This window comes from Phodopus roborovskii, unplaced genomic scaffold (assembly GCF_943737965.1).
Source record: "Phodopus roborovskii unplaced genomic scaffold, PHOROB, whole genome shotgun sequence".
Taxonomy (NCBI): domain Eukaryota; kingdom Metazoa; phylum Chordata; class Mammalia; order Rodentia; family Cricetidae; genus Phodopus; species Phodopus roborovskii.
The window spans coordinates 46,818,640-46,845,009 of NW_026126480.1; the positions used below are offsets into that span (position 1 = coordinate 46,818,640).

At 47.6% G+C, this 26,370-nt stretch overlaps 1 protein-coding gene across 24 annotated transcripts in view; it reads left to right on the top strand.

The window, feature by feature from the left end:
- Jakmip3 (Janus kinase and microtubule interacting protein 3) overlaps positions 1-26,370 on the top strand; it is a 100,240-nt gene that overhangs the window by 40,995 nt on the left and 32,875 nt on the right. For all 24 annotated transcript variants that reach the window (XM_051193247.1, XM_051193246.1, XM_051193249.1 and 21 more), the window contains exons 2-3: positions 4,296-4,539; positions 21,085-21,582. In XM_051193247.1, coding sequence (XP_051049204.1) covers positions 4,300-4,539; positions 21,085-21,582 — 738 coding nt within the window. In that variant the 5' untranslated portion in view covers positions 4,296-4,299. The remainder of the gene's footprint in view (positions 1-4,295; positions 4,540-21,084; positions 21,583-26,370) is intronic.

The window sequence follows — 26,370 nt, forward strand, 5'->3', positions numbered from 1 at the left end:
GAACTCACAGAGATCCACCTGCCTCTGTCTCCCGGGTGTTGGAACTAAAGGTGTATGCCACCACTACTTGACTTTGGTGTCCAATCTTAAAGACCAAAGAAGAAGGCTCTTCAGCCACCTATAGGCCTGCCTGGTGGCAGCCTCAGCAGATGCCTAGCTGTGGTCTCTCTGTCCTAGGAGGCCGAGGGAAGTTAAAGCCATGCTGCTTTGAGTCAATAGTTTTGGAGAAAAGTTTCACTTTGGTGACTGGCTTATATATTGCCACTTCCTGGGCCTTTGGATGCCCACAAGAGCCATCTGCAGAGCAGCCATACACACAGAGGTTAGGCTGTCCAGCTGGGCTCCCCTCCGTGCCAGAAGCCAATGCCGAATCCCTAAGAGAAGGAGAGGTCTTCCCAATTACTCAGAGCTACGGATCATCCTTATTCAAAACATAGGACAAAGGATGGGTATGAGTGTTTAGAAGCTTTAGCTGGAGCCCAGTGCTAGGTCTAGCCCTGGCTGACATGTTGGCCTGGAGCCACTCCTGTACCTGGTCAGCCTAGGGGGCTGCCACAGAGTGACCACATGGCTCTGCTTCCACCTAATGTTCTCTGCCTCTGGGTTCTAGGAAGCACACATGCAGTCAGACTTGCCTGGATGTCCCTCCAGGTACCTGCTCCTCATGTGATAGTGTACCTTGAGTAGGACCCCTGGGCACTGAACTTTTGGTCAAAGGCTCTCTCTAAGTTTGCCAGTGGCTGCAGCTGGCAGAGTTGGGGGAAACTTGACACTGAGATTCAGCACATCTAGTCAGACCTCAGCTTTGCTCTCTGTTGCTATTTACCCACCTCCCCCCCCCCAGTGCCTTCCACCAAATCTTCCTCCCACAGCATCCAGCTCCCCATCAGCACTCAGTGCCAGTCAGTGTGCCAGAGGCTCACCTCTTCCAACAGTCGACCTTGCTAGCCTCCACTCCAGAAACTCCCTGTTCCACCTGTGCCTTCCAGCTTGGATCCTGATCCCTGGTCACCAGCATTTGCAAGTTGACACCAACGGCCAAATGATTTGCCCCTCTGAGTGGTGGTTCTGTTCACAGGAATTTAGCTGCAGTGGAGATGTATCTATTCAACTACCGTAGGCCTCACCTGGTTGCATCTCTGGGAGAAATCCAGGTGTGAACTCTGCTGCCCTCCCCATGGCCCTCTGTGGACAGCAGAGACTACATCCCTGTGTAGGCCCTGCTTAACAAGGAAGTGCTGGTCCCATAGCCTGTGGCTCTTTTCTTTCTCCTCCTAGTTGCTCTCTCAGATTCCAAATTTGATGGGCCTGTGTCAGCTGCCACCCTCAACGTCACTTTATGTTTCCATGGAAATAAATTGTCAGAGTTATAATCTCTTCCTCATAAACAAGTTAACCAGAAAGAACCGGAGGGTGCTTTTTTTTTTTTTTTTTAATTCTTTTAACTTCTATTGATTCTTTGTGGGCTCCACATCATGCGTTCTGATCCCACTCATCTCCCCATCCCCTCGAATTTGCCCTCTGCCCTTGCAGTTCCCACATCCAAACAAAACAAAATTTAAAAGAAAAACCAATGAGACAGGTGAGAGAGAGAGAGAGAGAGAGGGCCATGGAAGTAGTGTGGTGGTGTGACAGGTTGAGTCACACAGTTTACTCTTTGGTCCATTCATCTTTTACTTACAAGTGTTCATTGCCATGAGTCATTGGTCTGGCTCATGGCCTCTGGCTGAGTCTGCTTTAAAGACTGCAAGGCTATGTGAGACAATCCAGACTGGACATGAATTATGGAGCAGACCTTGGAGGGGACAGTGCACCAAAGAGTGCTGCACGTTGAGGGCTTACTCTGACCTCTGCGTGTCCTTTAGGTCATACGGTGACATCAAAACCCATATCAGAACTAAACATTAAATAAACCTGTGGGCAAGCAGGGACACAGAGAGGAGGGGAATCTCCCCCCAGACAGGCCTCCAGTGAGCACCCTGAGATTTACAATGGTGATTAGCCTACACCAGGGGTGCATTCATCAACTGTAAAGCTCTCTGCCTGCTGTATCTCTCATCACAGAGAGACTGGCAGAGGTCAGCCCAACCCTTCTACTGTGGTCTTGGAAAGAAAATTTATTACTTCCTCGGAGACCCCAAAATGAAAGATGGCAGATGGAGCTATTAATTTAATGACTTCACCAAAGAAAGCATGAAAAATTCAGTTCTGCTCAGCGCTGACAGCAAAGTGGTACTTGCTTGGGAGCTGAGAAGCCCTGGGATAGAGCCCAGGATTCCCTTAGACTCAGAGGAGAATGTCCAGGCTCTTTATTTCACTAATGGTCAAACACACTTTAGTAAACATTTAAGGTACTCAGCATATTCTTTTAAAGATGCTTTTATTGTATTGTGTGGATATTTTGTCTGTACCTATGTCTGTGTATCACATTTGTCTATGGTGCCTGCAGAAGCCAGTTGAGGTTGTTGGATCCTTTGAAACTGGAGTTACAGATAGTTGTGAGTTGCTGTGTCAGAGCTGGGGCTGGAACATGGTTCCTTTTGAAAAGCTGCCAGTGCTCTTAACCCCCAAGTCACATCTCTAGCACTATAGTCAATATTTTTGTACTAATTCCAATAGGAACAGAGCAAGCTGGAACAAAGAGACTGTCCCTTGACTGTTCCTGCCCTGTGCCCTTCAGCATTGAGTGCATATTTCAGGACTGCCTTCCTTCTCTCCACTCTCTTTGCATTTGTGGCTGGGGCTGAGCTGACATGAAGCCAAGGACATCCTTAGTCTTCAGGTCTCTGCATCTCTGGGTTCCATCATATGGGAGCCCTTGCTCCATTGCAGCCTGCTACTGACTTCTGTCCCCAGTAGCACTGGCAGGCAGAGTCTGGCAGAGTTCTGCCCAGTGGTAGCTCAAGATGGCCCTCCTCAGGCCACATGGGCCTGCACTGTCTCATCAGCATAGCAAGTTAGGCTGTAAGCACTGTTCAGGCTTCTGGAAACGACCCCAGCACACACCCCGTGTGTCTTCTTTGCTCCCTCTTGAAGTCGGTGACCCCTCTGTATGGCTAGTAACATGGATATATTGAAGCAAGGCCTTTAGATTATTTTTCTTTTTCTGTTTTTGTTTGAGACAGGGTCTCACTATGTATGTAGTCTTGGCTGTCCTAGGGCTCCATCTGTAAACAAAGCTGGTCTTAAATTTATAGAGATCTTCTTGTTTCTGCCTTCTGAGTGCTGGGATTAAAGGTGTGTAATACCACACCTACAGTAGTTTGTTTCATTTTTTAGTTTGTTTAGTTGGGTTTTTTTTGGTTTGTTTTGGTTTTTGAAGACAGGATTTTTCTACGTAACAGTTCTGACTGCCTGAAACTCACTTTGTAGGCCAGGATGGCTTTGAATTCACATAGCTCTGCCTGCCTCTGTCTCCTGAGTTCTGGGATTAAAGGCCTGTACCACCACTGCCTGACAAGGAGTTTTATCTTAAAATAAGTTAAAAAAAAAAAAAAAAAACTACAGAAGACAGTGGGTAAATGTTGGCCATTGTGGTCCTACAGAGTCCCTGAACCTTTGCTGGCAGCGGATGAGGCAATGGGAGGAGTCAGGGGGATAAATTAAAGCAGGACTCTTATGTAGATGTCAGGGGGATAAATTAAAGCAGGACTCTTATGTAGATAGTTCTAGGCTGTGTCTGATACTCTTGACTAGAAGCTGGTACAGAATTGCCCCATGGGATGTGGGCAGGATGGGCAGCAGGCTTTGCAGGGTACGGAGACCTAGAAGGCACAGAAGTTAGTGAAGTAACATTAGGACCCATGGCTCCTTCCATCTAGACCAATAGTTCTCAGCCTGTGGGTCATGACCCTTTTAATGGTGGAACATATCAGTTATGCAGAAGCAAGGAAATAATTTAGTGGTTGGGGGTCACCACAAAATGAGGAACTGTATTAAAGGGTCACTGCATAGAAAAGTTGAGAACCACTGATCTAGACAAGGCCTGAAGAGTCCTTGCCACATGTTGAGTACACCATCCACAATAGCTCCCTAACTCAAGACATATGAAACTCTAGAGTTGCACACCAATCTCTTCTTAAAGGAGCCAAGAATCAGTATGGCCAATGCATGGAGTCCCTGTCTGAAGAAGGCACTCAACATCCTCAGCTCTGGGATGAGAGTGGAAGAGGTGTCGGTCATGCCCCCTCCCCAACACCAAGGCCCTGAGCTCTAGGCTGGAGGCCATGGCTGAGGGGCTCCTGTAGCAGCTAGCCATATACAATCTGCTCACTGGGCGTGTGCTTTTCCTCTAGGTGAATGAGAAAATGTAGCGGAGTAATACCTGCCAAGAGCTTGGCGTGGATACCCTGGCCCAGACGGAGCAGCTGCCCCTGGGCGTCTTTGTGGCCATCCAGCCTCACCATGTCAAAGAAGGGCGCGGGCAGCCGGGCCAAGGGGGACAAAGCAGAGGCACTCGCCGCACTGCAGGCTGCCAACGAGGAGCTGCGAGCCAAGCTCACGGATATCCAGATTGAGCTACAGCAGGAGAAAAGCAAGGTGGGCACTTAAGCCTCTGCTCCAGGTACTTTGGCCTAGGTCACCTGCCCTAAGCTCCTGCCCCTGAAGCCAAATGGTCTTGTATAAACGAGAATGTGGCCAGGTCTCTGCAAGGGTACTCCCTTCTTTGTCCTGGTGGGTATCTTTGGGGAAGAGAATGGCAGGTGGAGAGAGGTGGGAGTCCAGAATTCAGTGGGAGTACATGTAGGGACCCCTAACCAATGGGACATCCCTCCCACAGAGGCAGTGTGCTGTGGGTCCTCAAGGGCCTTGTCAAATGGCATAGCCCTGGGGCCAACACTGAGTTTCCCCTGAAGCATTCATAGTGAATTTGAACTAAACTAAATTTACATAAACTCAGAATTCCACAACTGGTTTGTAAAGCCAGAGCTGGCTGTGCATTGAAAAGTAACTACCCTCTGTGTGCATGCAGGAAAAGATGGGCCAGAAGCTGAGAGCTTCTTACTGTGGCCGAGCCACACTTGTGACCAAGCTTGTGACCTTAGACGTTTCTTTCGCTTGCCCTCCTCCAAATCACTTTGCAGATAGGTGAAGTGGCTTGTTAGGGACCCAGCAGTAGCAGTACCTTCTGTTCATCTGTGACAACAAGGGTCTTCTCATATGAAGAATTTTGGGCCATGGGCATCACCAAGCAGAGCATTTTTGTCACGTCTTCAGATACTCTGTCACCAACCCCATGCAGTAGCATTACATGTGTTTTATATACAGTTTGTCAAAACACACCATCTCATGATATCCTGAGGATGCCTTCACCTGATTATAGCATCTCAGCTGCTTCTAAGTTCCAGCATCCCTGTCATTCATCTGGAAACCTGTGCAGAACAGGTACTTGCAAGATTGACAGCAGCAATAAGGTACCCCTCAGCCTGTGTGGACATAGAGCCCACTGCAAGGACAGGTTGCCACAGGAAGACATCCCAGAAGCCAGATGTGCTTTGAACTTTCAAGTGCCAATTAGTGGGAAGACATGAGCACAGCACACCACAGGCCATGCATCCCTGGCTGCTTACCTGAGACTTCCTTCTCCAGGTGTCACCTGCACTTTGCCCCTTCCCTTGAAAACCCATTCAGTAAATGAAGACACACATCAGAAGTAGCCATCAAGTCTCCCATGAACTATAGCTTCTCTCAGTAACTGGAAACAGGACTGTAGGAAACTGTCAGGAATGTATGTAGATCTCATGGCCCCACCTACTCACCCAAGGAATATTTGCTTAATTCATTGTGTTAGTTGTTTTTCTTATTGCTGTCACAAGATACCTGGCAAAAAAACTTGAGGAAGGACAGGCTTATTTTGGCTCCCAGTTTGAAGGCCCAGTCCATCATCGTGGGGAAGGAGAGGTGGCAGGAGCTTGAGACAGCTGTCCCCAATGCATTCACAGTCAGGAAGCAGAGGGATGAATGCTGGTTCACAACCTGCTTTCCCTTTTATTCAGGCCAGGACCGCAGCACACAGACAGGTGCCACCCAGTCTAGAAACTGACTCAGTCTAGAAACTCCTTCCCAGGCATGCATGAAGGTTTGTCTCTTAGGTGAGTCTAGATCATGCCAAGTTGGCAATATTAATATCACAGTCATGGCCAATGGCCAATTAGGAAGTAAAGTATGAAACTGAACATTGCAATCATTAGCAATGTTAGTTCTTAGTCTTTCTGGAGTTTTTCCACCATAATTGTCAAAACTAAGACTTTATACTTCCCTCTGCAAGACAGAACTAGCCATAGAACTGTATCTCTGTCTAGTTTTCAAGAGATTCCAGATCTTCGGAAGCTTCTGGTGGATAAAGAATATCACTAGATGGCCAGGAAGACCCGTCCTAGGCAGGTAAACTTTCCATAGACCTCCAAGCATGTCTGGAAGAGACATATAGCTCCTTGAGCCACCTGGAATGCCACTGGGCCTTGTGTCCCCTTGCTTCACCAGTGATGACCTGTGCTAGACCTGTGCTGTGGGTTGGGGCACAGGCAGGACACTCAAAGGAGTACTGCTGCCCTGGAAGAAGCTGAACCTTCACAACCCCAAGGGAAGACCCCAATGCAGGACACTGACCAAAGGGCACAGCTACAGGTTATATGAAATCATTTCCACTGGGTAATGGGATCTTGGTTTGGACCCAGCAGCCAAAATATCTCAGTTGTGATCCTGGCCTAATGGCCAGTGTAGGCTTCTTTCTCTGACTGGGAATTCTTTGTGTACTGATGCTTTGCAACAGCAATTTCTTACTCTGTAATGTCCAGAGTCAAGTGTGGAAGGAGGGCCAGCAACTGCAGCAGCTAAAAGCTAAGCACCTCAGACCTCACCTACAGCTGACTTCTTGAGAAGCAGTGAGTGCATTAAGGCTTGTCAGTGAAGAACAGGAGAGTACCAAATCAAACAGGACCTTTCTCCGGCTCACACAGTGGGGGCTGGTAGTTCCATAATGGCGGGGGCTGGTAGCTCAATAATGGCTGTCGGCTGTCTGCACACTGGAGAGGTTGAGAACCTGTAAGGGATATGAAGCCAGGTGTCTCTCTCAGCAGCCCTAATTAGTGCAGCATTGAAGGCCTGGAAGTTCTTGGGTGTCACTGGCATTCAGTCTATGTAGGAAGCTTGAAGAAGCTGGACACTGAGGCCAGTAGAGAATGGCACCAGAAGGGACAGGCATACTCACTCAGAAGTGAAAGCAGGTGGGCAACACTGCTTTTCCTCAGACCTCTTTATATTTGGACTGTGTGGGGTTTGAATAAGAATGTACCCACCCCCTAGGCTCACAGATTTGAATGTTTGGTCACCAGGGAATGGACTACTCGAAAGGATTAGGAGGTGTGGTCTTGTTGGAGGAAGTGTGCCACTGGGGATGGGCTCTGAGGTTTCAAGGGCTCAATCCAGGCTCAGTGGCTCTGCTGTTCCTGCTACCTGGGGATATGGATGTAGAACCCTCAGCTTCTTCTCCAGCATCATGAGCTGCCTGTGTGCTGCCATGCTCCCTGACGTGATGACTGACAATGAAGTAAACCTCTGAAACTGTAATCAAGCCCCAGTCAAATGCTTTTCTTTTGTAAGAGTTGCTACGGTCAGCCAGGGACTGGCAGCGCTTGCCTTTAGTCCCAGCACTCAGGAGGCAGAGGCAGAGGCAGGCAGATCTCTGTGAGTTCAAGACTAGCCTGGTTTACAGAGCAAGTTCCAGGGCAGCCAAGGCTACACAGAGAAACCCTATTTTGAAAAATAAAACACAAAACAAAAAACAAAGAAAAAAACCAAGTGGGATGTGCCATTTTTATTTCTTAAAGACATATCTCACTATGTAGTCCTGGCTTGTCTGGAACTTAATATGTAGACCAGGCTGGTAGCTTGGCATTCACAATGATTCACCTGCCTCTGCTTCCCAAATTCTGGGATTAAAGGGGTGAGCCATCATACCAGGCCATCATTCATCTGTGGTTTTTTTGAAACAGAATTTCTCTGTGTAACAGTCCTGGCTGTCCTGGAACTTGCTCTGTAGACCAGGCTCACCTGCCTCTACCTCCCAAGTGCTGGGATTAAAGGTGTACACCACCACCACCTGACTCAAATGGTAGTTTAAAAATGAACATTCTAGCACATTACATTCAAAGTTATACTAATTTGATACTTACAGGCTGAAAAAAGATGGTAGGGACATATCAGAAGTCTTTTCCCCTCCATAATTTAGTCATTATGTGTGTATATGAGCAAAAAGTACATACAGTACAAACTCTGGCTGGGTGTGGTGGTGCACACCTTTAATCACAGCACTCAGGAGGCAGAGGCAGGCAGATCCCGGTGAGTTTGAGGCCAGCTTGGTCTACAGAGCAAGTTCCAGGATAGCCACCAAACCTACAAAAAAAAAAAAAAAAAAAAAAAACCCTGTCTTGAAAAAACAAACAAACAAACCTCTGTATTTCACAATATGTATGCCTTGCATCTAAGGTCCAGTTTGTTTTAGGCAGCATTGTCTGGTTCCGAGAATGGCTGAAACACTCACTGTCCTGCTTAGGAGAAAAATCTGCTTCTGTTCAGGACAGATACAATTTTCAGTTTTGAATATTTCCTTTAATATCAGATCCAGAGGGCTGAATGCACACTGACAGATGATTCTGAACACCAGCAGACTACTGTGGGAGGGTCTGGGGAGGCAGCATGAGGAGTTGGGAGGGTGGAGAGGACAGCAGCTAATAGTGCCCTGGATGGACCCAGGCAGAGTTGTGAGTATGAGGGTGAGCATGCATGCAGGATAGTCCCCAGGTTTTTGCCTAAGGCACTGAGAGAAGTCTGGATGAAGTATTTGTAGGGGGGATCCAGAGCTGTGGTTTGACAGGTGCCTGGGGGACCAAAACAGCCAAGTGGAAACTGTCAACTGGACAGCTGAGTATCTGTCTGCTATTCCATGGGGGGCACTGGACCTGAATGGGTGTGGGAGTTACCAGGTAATGGGAGATGTCAATTTGAAAGTCTATAGGAAGAAGGGGACCCAGGGCCAAATATGGAGCATTCAGGTTGTTGGCAATGAAGGGAGCCACATGGTGCTGGCCAGTGTTGGAACTTTCTTTTTTTTTAAGTTACGTGCGAGATGAGCACATAACCCGAGCTTTTCTATTGATTATAGTGCTCAGTCACGGCTGATCTTGTGTTTGTGTTAGCACAGTCCCAGGTGGCTGTATTTTCACAGCACTTGATGCCAAAGTCTTGAACTTAAAAAGAGGGAACTTGCAAATGTTTCCCTGGAGAAACGTGTGCGTACTATTCTGGGCACTAATGCTTCTGTGTTCATGGAGTGGGAAAAATATTCCCACAAGGAGCTTTGGTGATAGCCAGGGCTCAAATAGGATTCTCCTTATTGCCCAGAGCCATGGCTCCTTCTGCATGGAGCAGGCAGCCTGGTTTCCCTGACCCTGCCAGAGGCCAGTTTTGTTCTGTACATATATCAGACAAACCCACACCCTGAGATATCCAGGTGTAATCCCCTCTATTCCTCAGCCCATGTCACTCTACAACTCTGTCTGATTTTCCTGTTTTCCTCAGTCCTCATAATGAAACAGAAAAAAGCCTTTGGATCTGTAGATCCGTTACTGCAACATGGCTAGGTTTTTATTTTAATTAAATAGTTTATGTGTATGGGTGTTTTGTCTGCACCACATGCATGACTGGTACCCTAATAAATCAGGTAGCTAGAGTTAAAGATGATTGTGAGCCATCATTTGGGCACTATTCTTAACTGCTGAGCCATCTCTCCAGCCCCATGGCTAGGTTCTGAGGTTGCGACCTTCACACCTTTTTGTTCATGTTAGCAATGCCTACTGTAAGAAATGTGCCTGCCTCGTGATTGCAACACTGCTCACACCTAGTCTCAAAGTATTTGTCACCTATATTCATGGCCTACTAATGATCTTGACCCAATTTTAGCAAACCAAGCTTCTCTCTCTTCCAGAAGTTACTAATCCAGCTCAGGGGAGTGTAGACAGTGACCAGAAGTTCCAGGGAGGTTTCCGCAAGGAACACAAATAAAAAGCAAGTGTCTGTATGCCACATTGTTTTAACCTGTCTCTAGTTCTCAAATTCCCGGGTAGCTGGTTGGGGTAACACCCTTAGAAGCAGTGAAGACACCTGCTTTGCTGGTGACTCCACTGCAGGTACCAGGACATGGAAGATGCTGCTGGGTTTCCATTACAGTGATTCCTGGGAATGTCTGGAGGAGAATATTCAGAGATGTGCACAAGTATGTCAGGTACTAATCTCAGTTCTGTTAACAAGAGTGAAACGATACATAGCCACCTCATTATCCAGGCTTGGGAAATGGCTAAGTAGATCAGGGTATGCATAGTACATAGTGTGCCACTTTGGGGCTCAGAGATCTCACTGGGAATGAGTGTTTGCTGATGGAGAAACAGTTGCTGTATGGTTGAGGAGGCCTAGGAAGCACAGACAGGATGTCTGTGCAGATTTCTCTTGAACTTGTTTGTTCAGAAGAACCTTTCCCTGAGCCACAGTCATCAAGACACTTTCCTATGCTTTCTCCTAGAAGTTCTCTCTCTTTTGAGTTTATATGTGTGTATGCATGTATGGGACATATATGCAGGTATGGGTCTGAATGTATGTGTTCACCTGTGTATGTAGGACCAAGGTTGACACAAGCATCTTTCTCAGTTACTCTTTATCTTAGACATTGAGGTCTTTCACTTGAACCCAGAGTTTACTGATGAGGCTAGTCTAGCTATTCAGCTTGCTCCTTGCCCCAGGGATCCTCTGTAATTTCACGCAGTAGGATTGTAGGTGCTGGTTATGCAACCTCTGGTCTTCTGGCTTTTGTAGCAGTGCTGAACTTACTGAGCCAGCTCCTTATATTTTGCCTTCCACATATCCAAAACTCTCCTAAAGTTGACTTTTGTGCCTCATGCAAGTAGTGACTAAGTCTTCCATATGAATGTGCGATAGCCCAGGCACCTCATATTTATTTATTTTTTAATTATTTGTTTTATTTGGGGGGTTATAATATAATTATATAATTTCCCTTTCTTTTCTTCCATCCACGTATTTATTTTTTAAAGGCTATAACACTGAGTGTGGAGGACACCCATATGTGATCTCAGCACTTGGGATAGGGAGGCAGAAAGATGCTAAGTTCCAGGCCAGCCTACAACACTTACTAAGATCCTGCTGATCAAGACAGAAATGTCCTTACACCTGCACTACGCCACATGTTTATAACCAGCAGAAGGCATTTGTGTGTGTCAGTCCATGCAGGGGCAGCACTGTGGGCTGCATCCCCAGGCCATGTGACTCTGCAGTCCTGTTTTGCTTGGACAACACAGTAGTGACCTAGGCTTGAGCCTGGCCCTGTTTTTGTTTGTTTGTTTTCCATTTATCCTTTTGTCTCTGGCAAAAGGAAGATGGATCTAGATCAGCTACCATTCCCAAGAGAAGTGCCATTTAGTCGCTAGCTGCACTAACCCCCCCCCCCCCCCCCCCCCCCCCCGTCATTGTGAGCCAGGAGTCTGTTTTCCCCGTGCCTGTCTGAGGCTAGTTCAGTTCCTAACTCTTCCACAGCAGGACTTGATTCTGAGTGTTCTTGTTTTGCTCTTTTTCTTAAAAGCTGCTTTAGGGAGTCTTGGCTTTTTGCATTTCCATACAAATCTCAGCATGTACTTGTTAACTTCTGCGTTCTTAGCACCCCTGTGGATTGGGTTGCATTGAATTTATAGGTCATTTTGGGAAAAGCTGACTTCTTTATAATCTTGGGCATTTGGGTTTACGAACAGAAGTGACTCTGTTTATTTAGCCCTTTTGAATTTCTTACAGGCTGTAGCACAGAGGTCCTGGGTGTGTTTCTTAGCATGTATGTATTCCGTCATTGATCACCTGATATAGGGTACACCCTAGCATTTTCATTCCTAATGACACAGAAATCTAGTTGATTTGTTCACATTTGAATTTCTTGCCTCATCACATTCATCCAACCCATCTTCAAACACACACATCTTGTCAGGATGTGGGAGTGGCACAGCCAGTGAGGGATCATGTCCTTAGTGAGCGGACATGCCTCTGGCAGGCAGGTGTGCAAAATAACAGTGGTGCTCCAACCAAATAGACAGTTCTTAGACACACCACATGCCAGTTTGTTCCGATTAGAACCATCAACTAATCACAGAACGCAAGAACACAGATCTGACTCATCCTACAGCCTAGTTGGGGATGTTCTGGGGCTGTTCTGTTGAGCAGAGGTCACTTAAGGACACACACACACACACACACACACACACACACACACACACACACACGAGCAGAGAGACAGCTGAACTTTACCCTGACTAATGGCGGATAAAGGCCTCAGCACCTATCACACCTGTTGCTCATTTGGGCCTTTCCAAGGCAAAGCTTTGCATAGCAGGTTGTGTGTGTGTGTGTGTGTGTGTGTGTGTGTGTGTGTTTAAATCTTTTAACCATCTCTGGTGAGATTAAAACCATGGGAGCAATGTGGCAGATGGGTTCAGGTGCATGGGTTCTGTTTGATGTCTGTTCTTATAAAGGAATCAGTTCTCAGAGAGTTGACCAGTAAAGATGACCTTGGACTCTAGAGCACTCATAGTTGAAGGCTCAAAGACTATTTCCATAAAAACATTCAGAGAACATGTTCTCTCCAGCAAAAAAGTGGCTAATTAAGCATCATTTTTGAGCTAAGGGGTAGGATCTTACCATGTTATCTGTCTAACTGAAAACCTCAAAACCTTTGAGCTGTCTGCAGAGCTCGACAGCATTGGTAACTATTATTTGAGAGCCATAGATACTTTTGTAACATGAATACAGATGGCTGTTGCATCTATAAACAACTTCTAGGAGCCCCTGCAGGATGAGATGTGTATTCCTAGGGGTATGGCACCCTCCCTAAGATGGGAAGTGGTCATCCCGAGTGAGTCCCAGCACCATGTCTGACACAGAACCCCTGCAGCCTGCACTACACTTTTGGTTCAGATAGCCACTGTTCTGAATAGCATCTTGCCAAGCCTTCCAATATGCTGCCCCTCAAGTCCATGTAGCAGTTTGTTGCTAGAACTATATACTGCTTGGGAAACATTTATTTTTATGTGTATGAGTGTTTTGCCTGCATACATGTATGTGCACTATGTGCATGTAGTACCCACAAAGGTCAAAATGGGGTGTCAGATATTCTGGAACTAAAGTTATAGACAGTTGTGAGTTGCCATGTGGGTACTGGGAATTGAACCTGAATCTTCTGGAAGAATAGCTAGTGCTCTTAACCACCAAACCATCTTTCCAGCCCCTTAAGGAAACCTTCCTAAGTGAGTGAGCTCCAGCCTCCCCTTCCATCTAAAAGGAGCCTAAAGTGTATCAGTCCATAGTATGAGGCAGAGGCAGTGTGCTACAGCTGTAAAGCCAAAGGTTGTGGGCCAGTGCTTGTGTTCTGAGAAGTGCTTGGCTATTTCCTTACCTTTGTGCACACTGATGCAAGTATGTGTGTGTGTGTGGGGGCATGATTTCTCCCAAGGCTTTAAGTCTCAGGGAGTCAAACCGAACCACTGATCCCTGGATTCTAATCTGAGAGGATCAATGGGCAAGAATTAGTAGGATATACCTAAACTTGACAGTAGGAGACAGGGAGAATTATTCTAAGTAGATATGAGTACCCACTATGAAGCTACCATTTAATTTTTCCCCATACAAAATAGATGACTGGATTAGAAAGTTCAGAAACTGGCCTGGGTTGCATCTAGGGGCTGCTTTTGTAAACAGAGACACAGGAGATGTTAAGAGAGGTGCAGTGTAGTGGCCATTCTTGGTTCATAATTTCACATATCAGAGAGGGTTTGGCTTCTGTAATTGGCTGAGGCTCAACCACTTGGATACAAGAGACAACTCATGTTGCGCTGCAATCTGTTGGAACATCCAGCCAGGCCAAAGTTCACCATATTCAGAGGTCCCTTTGGACCAAATTCTCTGTTTAAGGGTTCTGTGGTGATTGTGTCACAGCCTTCGGTATCTGTAAGGAGAAAACCCTACAGTTGGAGATGTGCTCAGTGGTTAAGAGCACTTACTGCTCTTGCAGAGTTCTCAGAACCCATGTCAGGTGGCACACAACTGCCTATAACTCTGGCTCCAGGAATCTAGTGCCCCCTTCTGGCCTCTGAAAATACTCACACACAGGCATATATGTACATGCACACATACATCATTTTTTAAAAAATATGGAAACACGAGAGGTAGTCTAGAAGTTCAACAGTAAGAGAGCAGGCTTGTAAACATGGAATGCTAAGAAGCAGTTTCAGCCGGACAGAAGCACAAACCTTTAATCCCAGCACTTGGGAGGCAGAAGCAGGCAGATCTCTGTGAGTTAGAATTTAGCTTCGCTTACAGAGCTAGTTCTAGGACAGTCATGGCTCCTTCTGCATGGAGCAGGCAGCATGATTTCTGTTATACAGAAAAACCTTTAATATCAGATGGGGTGAGGCTGTGACCTTCATAGCAAAGCAAGTGTCCCTAGTTTCCTACCACTCTCTCAGCTGCCATCCAGGTGCTGGCGCCTTGCAGATTTTGAGTCTCTGCAGTTGACTCCCCAGGAGAGAAGGGCTGAGGTGGTTATCTACCGATTTCCTAACCAGTTATGCTGGGATGCTGAGCTGACCCGAGGCGGGGCCTACAGCCTCCCCAGTGCTGGTGTAGTGAGAAGCTATGCAGCACATGGAGAAAGTGGCCACACATGTAAAGCACCAAGGGAGCCTGGCAGGCCCCACTCCCAGGAAAGGACCTCTACTGTGGGAGCCAAGCTTCTTTTAAAAGGGATTTTTAAAAAAAGCAGATATGGTGGTAACTGCCACCATATCTACTGATACCCACAAAGCTGAGGCAGGAGGCCAGTCTGGGCTATTTGGCTGAGACTCTGCCTTGAAATGATATGTGTGTATACGTACATGATGTATATATGGATAATATATACACCCACACCCACACCCACCCACCCACCCCCACACACACACACGTAACATGAAAAACAAAAGGGCTGCGTGGAGCAATGGGAATACCCCTCCCATTTCCTAGCCTGCACCAGAGAGCCATGATGACAAACAACTCCAGAAATGGCAGGTGAGAAGCTCAGCCTGTGAAGTTGTCATCTGAAATTTTTCAGTTAGCCCCTGCTTCTCCCATCTCCGGAGTATACTGACAAGATGGTTACGTGGCTTGCAGCTGCTGCCACACTGTAGAGAAGGGAGAAAATTCCAGAGTACTCTGCGTGGTGCAGGATGAAACTCTCTAGGTGGAAATGTTGGGGTGGGAGTGGGGGTGGGGATGGGTTCAAATGTCAAATGACCATTGCAGAATCTCAGATCACGTCCAGTTACCGTAGGGAGAGAAAATGAATAAGAAACAGAGAAACATCCCTAAGAATGGTGAAAGCACATCACAGAAACTCACTCTCAAACAGAAGAAGCTATGAAGGGTATGCACAATGGACCTGAAAGACTTAAGAAAAACATAGAAAAGGTAAGACAGGACATGAATCCAAGTCAGAAAACTGTATAACTTAAATGTCAGGACTCACAAATTAGAAATTTTAGAAGTATAGATCTAGAAGGAACATGAACGTATAAGCCCAACAAATAATATCTTAAGAGAAATTGAAAGAGAATTTAAGAGAAAATATAAACAAAATTTAAAAAGTTTAAAATAGGTAAATGCTGAGGATGAGTAAACTCTAACATTAGGACAGTAGGGATCCCTGAAGATGAAGATATAAAAATAGAATGCAAAAATATGCACTTGAAAAAAAATGTGGTTATATTTGAAAGGGGCTGTTGTGATAGCTTACGAGGTAAGAGCACTTGCCCTCAAGACTGACAACCAACTCAGGTCCCCAGAACCCACATGGTGGAAAGAACTAATTCCTACAGATTGTCATTGGACTTTCACACTTGCAACAAAGTGTGTGCCTCCTGCCCAAAGAAATAAGTAAATAAATGTAATTTTAAATTTCATTTACTTAATTTTTTGTATGTGCATGAGTTTGTATGAGTTTATATGCACCAAATATGTACAAGAGCCAGTGGAGACCAGAAGAGGCTATTGGATTATTCTGGAACTGGAGTCATAGGTGGTTGTGAGCCTCAATATGGTGCTAAGACTCCTACAAAAAAAGTTTAAAGGGGGAAACTGCTTATTGAAAGAGCATACATGAAACCAAAACCCAGACCAGCAACCCCAGAGTGTACTCTATTAACATGCAAGAAACCAGGTGTCAATGCACACTGTATGTGAAGCAAAGCAGACCATGAGGTGATTGGGGGACAGCAGAGAGCAACTATGGATAAAGAGGAGAATGAGCAGCAAGCATACACTGAGGGGTTTGTGTCTGTAAAGCCTGCATCCAGTCTCAGAGAAGACATCATGCAAGAATTCAGGTGCATTGTTCCTATAGCTGCTTCTAAGACACTTCGTGGACAGGGACACCAACTGGGCTATGAGCACGGAACCCAGAGCCCCTCTGTGAGTTAGACCCCAGTGAAGGCATAGAAGCCACCTGTGGCTTGTGCTTAGAGCAGCCTGCCAGGCTTAGCCTGTCTAAATATATTGGAGATTATGAAGTGTTTTGAGATTTAGAAAGTTTTTTGATATTCCTGGCTTGGGGTCGGGGATGAAAGTATCAAGGGAGAGTGCTAGAATAGCTGTGAAATTGGTCATGCATTGAGGTTATGGACAATGGGGGCTTATGGAAAGTTCAAGAACACCAGCCATTCATGGTTATCACACCCAGTGGTGTCAGTATCAAAACTACCAAGTCCTGAAACAGTTGAGAACAAAAGTGCTCAGTGTGAAAGAACAGAGATTCAGCTGTGGGCAGGGCTCTAGGCAGAAGCTCTGTGGTCCTGACTTTGAACTTAATGTTGATATGAACTTGCAAGATGTGTGTGCACATGATATTAATACACACACACACACACACACACACACACACACACAAACCAGTAACCTATCCAGGAGGAATGAGTAGTTCAGTCCTAGGGCCATGGCTGCGACCTTGAAGTATCACTGTCTATGAAAATGAAAAGCGGTCAGAGCAACTAGAGATAACCAAAGCAAACCTGAATGGTGCCACATCCCACTGTTTGGGAAACTACTACGGTCTCAACAAGAGGATTCAAGAGTTTCCTGAAGAGGCATTCACTGACCACACATGGGACCAAAGCTCCAAGCCTTGCTGAATGTGAGATTTGCAAAGAACTGAGGCCCATCAAGTATGCTTGCATCCATGTGCTCCTCAGGAAACAGTTAGTTGGTATTCCATGGTTGGCAGAAAGCCAGTTTATTATCTCACAACTGAGCAATTAGAAGAAAGAGTCAATTATTTACCTTGCTTTTCCACCAAACCAAAGAGCAGCTGAAGGAAGCCCCCCATTCCTCCAACCTTGAGTGAAGCAGCCTCCCTGCCATTGCATGGTTCAGATTTCACTGAAAGGCCAGAAGAACTAGCAGGAAAGGAAAAGCCATGCTATGAGAATCTAAGGCAGGCTCTGGCAGGCATCAGAGGCTGCCCTATGTCTGAGAAAGCTATAGCATTTCTCATAGCAGCTAACACCGCCGATGCCAGTCTCTGCTGGCTGCAGGCTTCTGTGAGAGTCAACTGGCTGTGAGGATTAATCATGATTATGAACCTAGATGGAGAGACACCTGCATCAGTAAGGCACACCTCTGGGCCTGTGTGCGAGGGTGTTCAGAGCCAGATGGCATGAGGAACAGCAACTAAGAAGAAAAGAACCACTCTAAATGTGGTTGGCATTTCCCAGTAGTCTTGGGAGGCGGCAGAGGAACAAAAATGGCCAGCATTTGGCTTCTGCCCACCATTGGCTCCTGTTCACCATGAGGTCATTCACTCTGCTTTCTCATCTATCTCTCCCCATCTGCTATGCTCTTCCTCTACCCACACAGGCCTAGAAGCAGTGGAGCCAAGTGACCATGGACTGAAACCCCTGAAACTGTGAGCCAAGATGATCTGTTCTCCCCCAGCATGCCTGTCTTTAGCCAGCTTCCCAGAATTCCAGACCTAGCTACCTTTCATGTTGAGCCTTGAAGTTGCCTAGTGTTATTTCTCTGGGGCACAGAGGAAACTCCCAGGATTCTCCAGGGCCTAACTTCTGCCCAGGTTCCATGGCTGTCTTGGGATGTGTCTCCCACTCTGCCACATGCTTTGTTGGAAGTTAGTGGCCCAGCATGGGCACTGTGAGTGCTTTGGGAAGGGCAGGAGAGGAGAGGGCTTCTCATGGCTGGATTTTAGACAAGCCTTCCACACATGGGGCACAGGTAGATTCTTTTCTCCAAGGCAGAGTCTTAGGCCCTGGACAGAAGTAAGCTTTTGTCTCCAGCAGCTTAACGGTGGGACAGAGCTTCACTCCACATTTGGCTGTTCGGTTCACACTGTTTAACACTCTCCATAATCTCCGCTGTGACACAGGATGCACTCATTTTCTCTTTGCCCATCCCATTTGGGATGTTCTCACAAGGTCAGAATATGTGTCTGCTGGGAGGACAGGCAGGCTCTGGGTCCATAGACACTGGTTGGTGTAGGTTCTGGCACCACATCTCACTCAGAATTTGATGCATCCTCAGGGTCTAACCCTCAGGAGAAACTAGCTATTCCTGCCCCACCAAGCCATTCATTCTTCCTTCCTTTAAACACATAGAATGTTCTGGAATCATCCAAAGGATCCATAGAGGAAGAGAAGGGCTTTCTTCAAATAATTCAGAAGCACCATGTGGTGGCTCACACCTGTACTCTCACCTTTGGGAGGCTGAAGCAGGAAGATTCCTGTGAGTCCAAGCCTAGGTTGGACAGCGTAGTATTAGCTCTATGGCAACTTCTACTACAATGTGAGGGAGACCCTGTCTCAAAAAACTGAAAGCAAACAAACCCCAGCTGTTTTGTTTTTGTTTTTCTCTTACCTGGGATCCAGTTAAAACTGGAAAAGGAGGGGATGCAAGTTAAATGGGGGTGGGGGAGGGGCAGGTGCCTGCTTGCTCTGGTTTCCAGTAATGAATGGTCTGTTCAGCAAAGCAGAAGCCCACACTGCTAGATGGCTGCCTACTGTCCAGTGTGCAGGAGGGTCAGTCAGGGGCCTGCTGGGCTGTAAGAGAACAATAGAGCTGCCAGCCCTGGTGCCAGCTGTGTGAGTCAGAGTCACATGCCTGTCCTATGAGGAAGCAGCAGCAAATGACCCCTGAAAGTTGCCTCTTGCCGGGGAGGGAGATAGGCCAGCCATAAAGGCAAATAAATCAGGAATAGTTTGGACCTTAAACGTCCCCAAAGACCCCTGTGTTAAAGGTTTTGTTAAAGGCAATGATGTAAGCTAGAGGAGTCTTTTAAGTAGGCTTGGGCTGGGGAGACAGCTCAGTAGGGAAATGTTCACTGTGCAAGCATGAGGACCTTAGGAGTGAGCAGCTTTGCTGCTCTTTGGTGGTGGTGGGTAAGAAAAGTGGGAGCCTAGAAGATGACTCCAGCAAGATTCTCCCTGAAGAATATAAGAAGAAATAGGAGATGGGGGAGCATGCAAAATTAAATAGACACCGGTACAGGAAGGACTTACTATGGACTCATGGCTGGCTGCTATGGAAAAGTGGTAAGTGGGAAATACCAGTCATTTCAGAACTGATGGCATCCACTATGGGAATGAGAGACTTGAAGGCAATCGAGGCCTGTTTGAACAAGTTCAGTATAGAGTGACTGTTTTAGGGTTCTAGCCAGAAGCATCTCTGAGATTCATAGAGTCTTCCAGAAGCAGGTATGGGGAATATACACACCTACTGTGAGCAGGAAGTTGATCAGAACAATAGTAGCCTAAGAGAGGGATGTTTTTCCAACAGAAGCAGGCTGCTCCTCCCCAGGCAGAGGGATGCAGGGAGCTGTGACACCATACCTGAATCCTGCTGGGTCACTATTGACTGATCCCCTAGAGGGTCTTAGAAAGCCAGAACAGCCTTCAGGCACAAAGCAGGCTGCAGGTCTCCCAGGGTGCAGGTGATGGGATGGGTGTAGCTCTCGGTATCACCAAGTAACTGGCCCTTGGAAATTTGAGAATAAGGACCAGCGAGAAAAAAAAGTGTTTGGGGACCAGTGTTTGTGGGTGCCTGGAGCCTTGGGAAGCATCAGGAAAGGAAAGGGGTTGGTTGGGCTGTGGTCAGAGAGGCATAGGCTACAGAGCTGGGGCAGTTCCTGATGTGGGAGCAGCCAAGAGGGGCCTGTGGGTCTCAGGAGGGATGCACAGTCAGATGCTGCCAGCAGAGCAGACCACCGTGGACTCCACACTGTGGATGAGCTTGTCTGCTCATCAGGGAGAACCAGGGTGGAGGTGGGAGGTGAGCTCCATGAACCACAGGGGAGCCCTTGCGTTCTCCAGCCACAGGGCAGACAGGGCACATGGGAATTTTAGCTATTATCCATTATAGATCTATTATATAGTACTTGCTATAGTGGGGTGACCACTCAGCCAGAGCCTCAAAACATTTAAATGAACATGAAGCACATGGTCACATTACTTCCAAAATCTAGACACGAGATGCCATCTAGAAAGACAAGCTGGCTGCTAAGAGGCTTCCCCCTTAGACATGGAAGGTAAGTAAGTACAGCAGGTACATTGTGTGAAGAAATAGGATCTGGAGTGAGTGAGTAGAAACTGGCTTGAGGGCTCTACACAGGTGCAGACCTGCCGGTTGCTCCTCCTGCGCTCCTGTGGGGCTCCCCTTCTCCTGCTCAGTTTCCTATTAGAAGGACTTGGAGCAGATTCCCATGTGCAGAGAGTGCCCATGGCCACCTCTCCTGCTACAGTGCAGGGCCTTGCATGCTGCAGAACCACCATGCACATCCATGCCCTCCGCCAAGCAGGGTGGTTTGCTTTGACAGTTAAAAGCACATTTGGAAGTCAGATAGCTCCTAAGTTTGCAGGGCAGCAATCCTTTTTTAAATGTGTGGGCGTGTTTCAGCCCCTGCAGGCGTTCTGGGCTCCAACAACCTCAGTCTCACCTGTCTTTCAGGTCAGCAAAGTGGAGCGGGAGAAGAGCCAGGAGCTGAAGCAGGTGCGTGAACACGAGCAGCGCAAGCACGCCGTCCTGGTCACCGAGCTCAAGACCAAGCTGCACGAGGAGAAGATGAAGGAGCTGCAGTCGGTGCGGGAGGCACTGCTGCGGCAGCACGAGGCCGAGCTGCTGAGAGTCATCAAGATCAAGGACAATGAGAACCAGCGGCTGCAAGCCCTGCTCAACACCCTGCGGGATGGCGCGCCCGACAAGGTGAAGACCGTGCTCCTGTGTGAGGCTAAGGAGGAGGCCAAGAAGGGCTTTGAGGTGGAGAAGGTCAAGATGCAGCAAGAGATCTCAGAGCTCAAGGGGGCCAAAAAGCAGGTGGAGGAGGCACTGACGATGGTCATCCAGGCGGATAAGATCAAGGCGGCAGAGATCAGGAGCGTCTACCACCTGCACCAAGAAGAAATTGTCCGCATCAAGAAGGAGTGTGAGCGCGAGATCCGTAGGCTGGTACGTGATTGGCGGGCACATGGGAAGGTGGGCAGCAGGGCACAGCTCTGGTCCCTCACCAGCCCGTTTTCTCCACCCACCTTCCTTACAACTTCCCTAGAAGTTCTGAGGACTCCAGAGGTGCAGAAGTGCAGAGCCAGGTTTCCATAGGTCCCTCTGTTGTAGGTGACAGTGCTCCCTGATCTCCACTTAGAATAGGAAATGTTCAAGTCAGAATTCCTGTCCTCCCCGAAGGGGGCTGTGGAGGAGTCCCCAGGAGGATTCTGAGTTGGTGGACTCTGGATCAGAGAGGAGAGTCTGAGAGGTCTAGGTGTTGGTGAGGTGCCTAGAACATCTTGGAGATTCCTACACCACGTGTACATCTAGGAAGACAGTTTCCTAGGCCCCACCCTATGAGATGGCCAGTTGTACTCAATGGCTGAAAGCATCTGTGTATCCTAGGAAGCCCACAGCCCAGGCATCCTGTGGCAAGCTAACCTTCTCAGGACCAGTGTTAAAGAGAAGAGGCCATTCAGGAGTTGTGGGGAACGGGTTGAGTGTGACTCCCCTCTTGGAAAGTTATTTCTCAGGAATTTGGGGGAAATGGAGTTCTACCTTAGAGGCACCTGCCCTTTGCCTCGCCTTGCACTTCATCAGGACAGTATTGGTTACTTTTCTATTGCTGTGATAAGACACCATGACCAAGGGAACTTCTAAAAAGAAAGGGTTTATTTAAGCTTTCAGCCCCGGGGGAATACTAGTCCATGGTGGCAGAGTGGAGGTGGCAGGTGTTGCGGCAGCAGCCAGGAGCTCACATTTCAGACCACAAGCAGGGAACAGACAGAGAGCACTGGAGATGGTGGAAGGCTTTTGACATCTCAAGCCTGACCCCAGTGACACATCTCCTCCAACAAGGCCACTAGTCCTAGTCCTTCCAAACAGCCACCAACTGGGGATCAACTATTCAAATGCCAGAGACTTATGAGGGACATCCCATTCAAATCACCATAAGGATCCAGGTATCCTAGGTATTGAGGCATTCCTTAGGATGTAGCCATCCTTCTAGTTAGGGTATCCAGGGAGTCATCCTCCCTCACTTCCCTGGCTTTCTGGTGTCCAGAGACATGTTACAGGCCATACCACTTCATGGAATTTCAGGAGATGGCAGCGATTTTCTGGACATTGCCAGAAGGAAGAATTTGGGCATTATGAAGGAAATATGACTTTACCATGATGAACACAGAGTGTCTGCCCTATTCTTAACTTGGAAGCCCCACTCCTTTCCAGAATTTTCCCTGCTCCAAAACCCTCAGCCCTCTCTCTCTCTGTCCAGGGCCATATACCGTCATTGCCTTTAGTGACTCCAGGATGTAGCCTGAGATCCCACATAGCCTGGTGTGGCTCTGCCCCAGCCTGTCTAGGGCTTCTGGGAAAATGCACTCTGCCTGCTCCATCTGCCCTTCCTTTGTCCTGCGTGGAGATGGTGTCCTAGTGTTCACAGCAGAGAGAGGCAACCTTACTTCTCCACAAAGCTTGTAAGAAAGTAACTGTGCTCCATGGTTCCTTCCCACTCTGGTTTGAGTCCCTAGAGGCAAATACCTGGGACTTCTCCAGCTGGTGGCCTTAGACTTTATCCCAGACTGCCACAGTTTGTGTGAACTGTTTCTTCACTTTAATCTATGATGCCTTCTGTCTCCTGCACACAATGCCTCCCTCCCAAAGTGCTGTACGCTCATTGCTCCTAGTCTGGCTCCACCATAGTGTCCTGGGTACAGGAAACAGACGGTGCATCCTCTGAGCAGCCCCTGAAGAAAGCTGGAGGAGGGTGATGAGAAGAGTCCTGGGCATGAGGAGTAATCACTGGGTCTGGCCACTGGGGCTCCAGATCCACAGGGAAGGGCAGTGCTCAGCACAGGAGAATGTCAGGGTCAAGCCCCTGTCAGCTACTGTCAACTCCCAACCCAACATGGAGCAGGGGGCACCTGTCCAGACCCCTCACCTCCCACTGACCCATAGACAGGCGGGACCACTGCAGGGGCCAGCTGCCTGATGCAGGGTGGGAATGAGTCTAAGGCCTCACACATACTAGGCAAACACTATTACTGAGCCATATCCCCAGCCCTCCATCATTTGTGTTTCATAACCTGAAAGGAAGGTAGAGAGAAGATCCAGGGGGCAGAGAGAGCATCCAGGATGCAGCTCTACATTGGACGAGGGAAGGATATTGCTGCTGCTCAGGGTTACTTACACACCTGTGGCCCACATAGTGCCCCAGGGTCCATCCCATGTAGATCACACATCTGTATGTATTCCTCTGAGTTTTTTGTTTTGATTGCTCAGTTTCCTAAGTGTTTGTGTCACTAATACATGCCACATTTCCAGTAGAAGAGTGAACCTCTCAATGCTGTCAAAGCAGGATTTCAACCATTTGCCTTAAAGTGCTGCATCTCCCTCTGTCTCTTTACTCAGACCGACAACTCCAGACCTTTCTTCATTGCTCAGATGTGCTGCTCTTTCCTGCCCTGTTCCCCACCAGACCTACCTGCTGAGGACACCTTTGAAATTCACTGTGCTAGTGGGTAACACAGGCACTTTCTCATCTACACCAGGCAGGCGCTCTCTAACTGTCCTTCATCTGGGGAAAACCTACCATCAGTGTCTAAATCACCTTCTTGCCTCTCATCCTCCCTCACATATCTGCTCATCAGAAGTTGGGCCTTTGAGTTCACACTGAATTTATTATGTTTCTCCCAGTCTTGGCTTTCTGTTCTATTTTCTAGGAAACATCCTCAACTTCTCTGTTTGTTTCAGTCACTCTAAGTGTCAAAGATACTTGCCCTCAGAAGTAAACCCTTCAGCTCTCTCTGCCCCAGTCACCAATGTAACAGCAGCTCTTACTTCCCTGAGAGCGTTCTACTTTGCAGATTTAGCTCATTCACTGTCTGTGCCACTGCAGAGCCCCTTTCCCCTCCCGTCTTTCCTGTTGAGCAATTCTCCTTTACATCCCAGATGGGGAAACACATGGCACACATGCATGTGCGCGCGCGTGTGTGTGTGTGTGTGTGTGTGTGTGTGTGTGTGTGTGTGTGTGTGTCTGCACTCGAGTGCATGCATGTAATGTGTCTGATACCAGGGACTCTAAAGTGAACCTTCAAAAAATTACATATGTGGGTAAAGTATTTTCTTCTTTTTTCTTTCCAAAGAACTCCAGTCACTTTAGCTGGAGAAAGAAAAACTAAAGGCATCAGGAAGAAAGGAAGAATTAAACCTCTAAGTGTAGGGGAAGTGACTTTGTATACAATATATCTTAACATATACACAAAAAAGGGAAGATGTAGCTCAGTGGTGGGGTTTGGTTTTATCGCCAGAACATACTAAACTGAATAAAAACAAGATCCTATACAACCAAGAGATGGTTCTCAGATGTGTATCATACACAGGAAATGCCAGAGTGTGCCATGATTATCATTCTCTCCATAGAGCCATGTTGTATCCAAGTGGAAGATACACATGGTGCACCTCTCTATAGTACTACGCAGTCCCTAGAGGCCCTGGCATTCTAATGAAAGGACAGTCAGGAAATAACTTCGCCTGTTTCAGAGTCTCTCAGGGTTTTCCCCTATAGAACCCATAGTCAGTTTGGAGAATATCCTTTATCTGTCATTTTAATGATTGGAGCTATACACACCCTATTGTCAAGGCCAGTACTTCTCCTTGAGACCATACCCAGAAGTTTAAGAGCTCCATACCCAGCAGTCCAAGAGCTGTTTCTCATCCAATCCAGTCCAACAGGGAAGGGCCTTGGATTTACTTTCCATCTGCTGCATTTCTCACCATCCCCACCAGGTGTCACTGTTGGGGACTGTTCATATGTTCATGCTGGGATAGGGGTTTTCTTTTGACCCCTGACCTCAGCTGCCCACATATTTCCATTGGAGGTGCAGATTATCTCTTCCTTACTCCTGAGTTCACCTTAAGCCACTGCTTCCAGAGACCAGCCATGTATAAATTGTACAATTTGATGAATAATGAAAACCCGAAAGAATAGGCTTGACCCTGTGCCCAAGAGACAGGAGGTGCTAGAGCAAGCCAATGTTGCAAGTCACTGTTACCTACGAGTCAGAGATAGGCCCAAGGCTCCGGGTGCAGGGCCACCTCTTCCTGTGACACTGGCCAACGGGGACCTCCTTATTGATGGAGGCCTCAGGACTGCCTGCATCATTTCACTCAGCCCCTAGTGTGTAAGAGCACACTCTGCTTTCCGAAACCTAGTTGTGACTCTCAGGACTGCACAGGGCAGATGCATCTGAGGTGGGTGTCAGGCTTATAAACAAGTTGCTGTGTGCTTTGAAGGCCCCGAGGTGGGTGGGCCGCAAGTGATGCAGCTTGGGGAGAGGCGGGAAGAGCTTGATACAGACAAGGAGCCCGAGGCATTTCTGACGATTCCAGAAATAGAAGCTGTCTGGAACAGAGGTTGAAACAGGGCAGATCAAAAGGGGTGAGGATGTTGCCCATAGACAGGCTAATCCCAGAGCCTGAGGACAGGGCTGAGAGCAGCCCTGGACCAGAGAAATGGGAGACTCCTTGAGACCCAGTTCAGCATCAGTCTGTCTGGGTGTACAGATGGTGTCTGGGCCTTTGACCTAGAGATGGGGCAATGGTCTCCCTGGGCCCAGCAGGCCAGAGAACTCTTGTTTCCAGTCCCTAGACAGCAGCCCAGCCCAGCTCACTCACATAGGGAGATATCAATGAGGCCTACAGGCAAGATAAGCTTGGGGCTCTAGGGGCCTTCCCCATGGAGAAACCTTG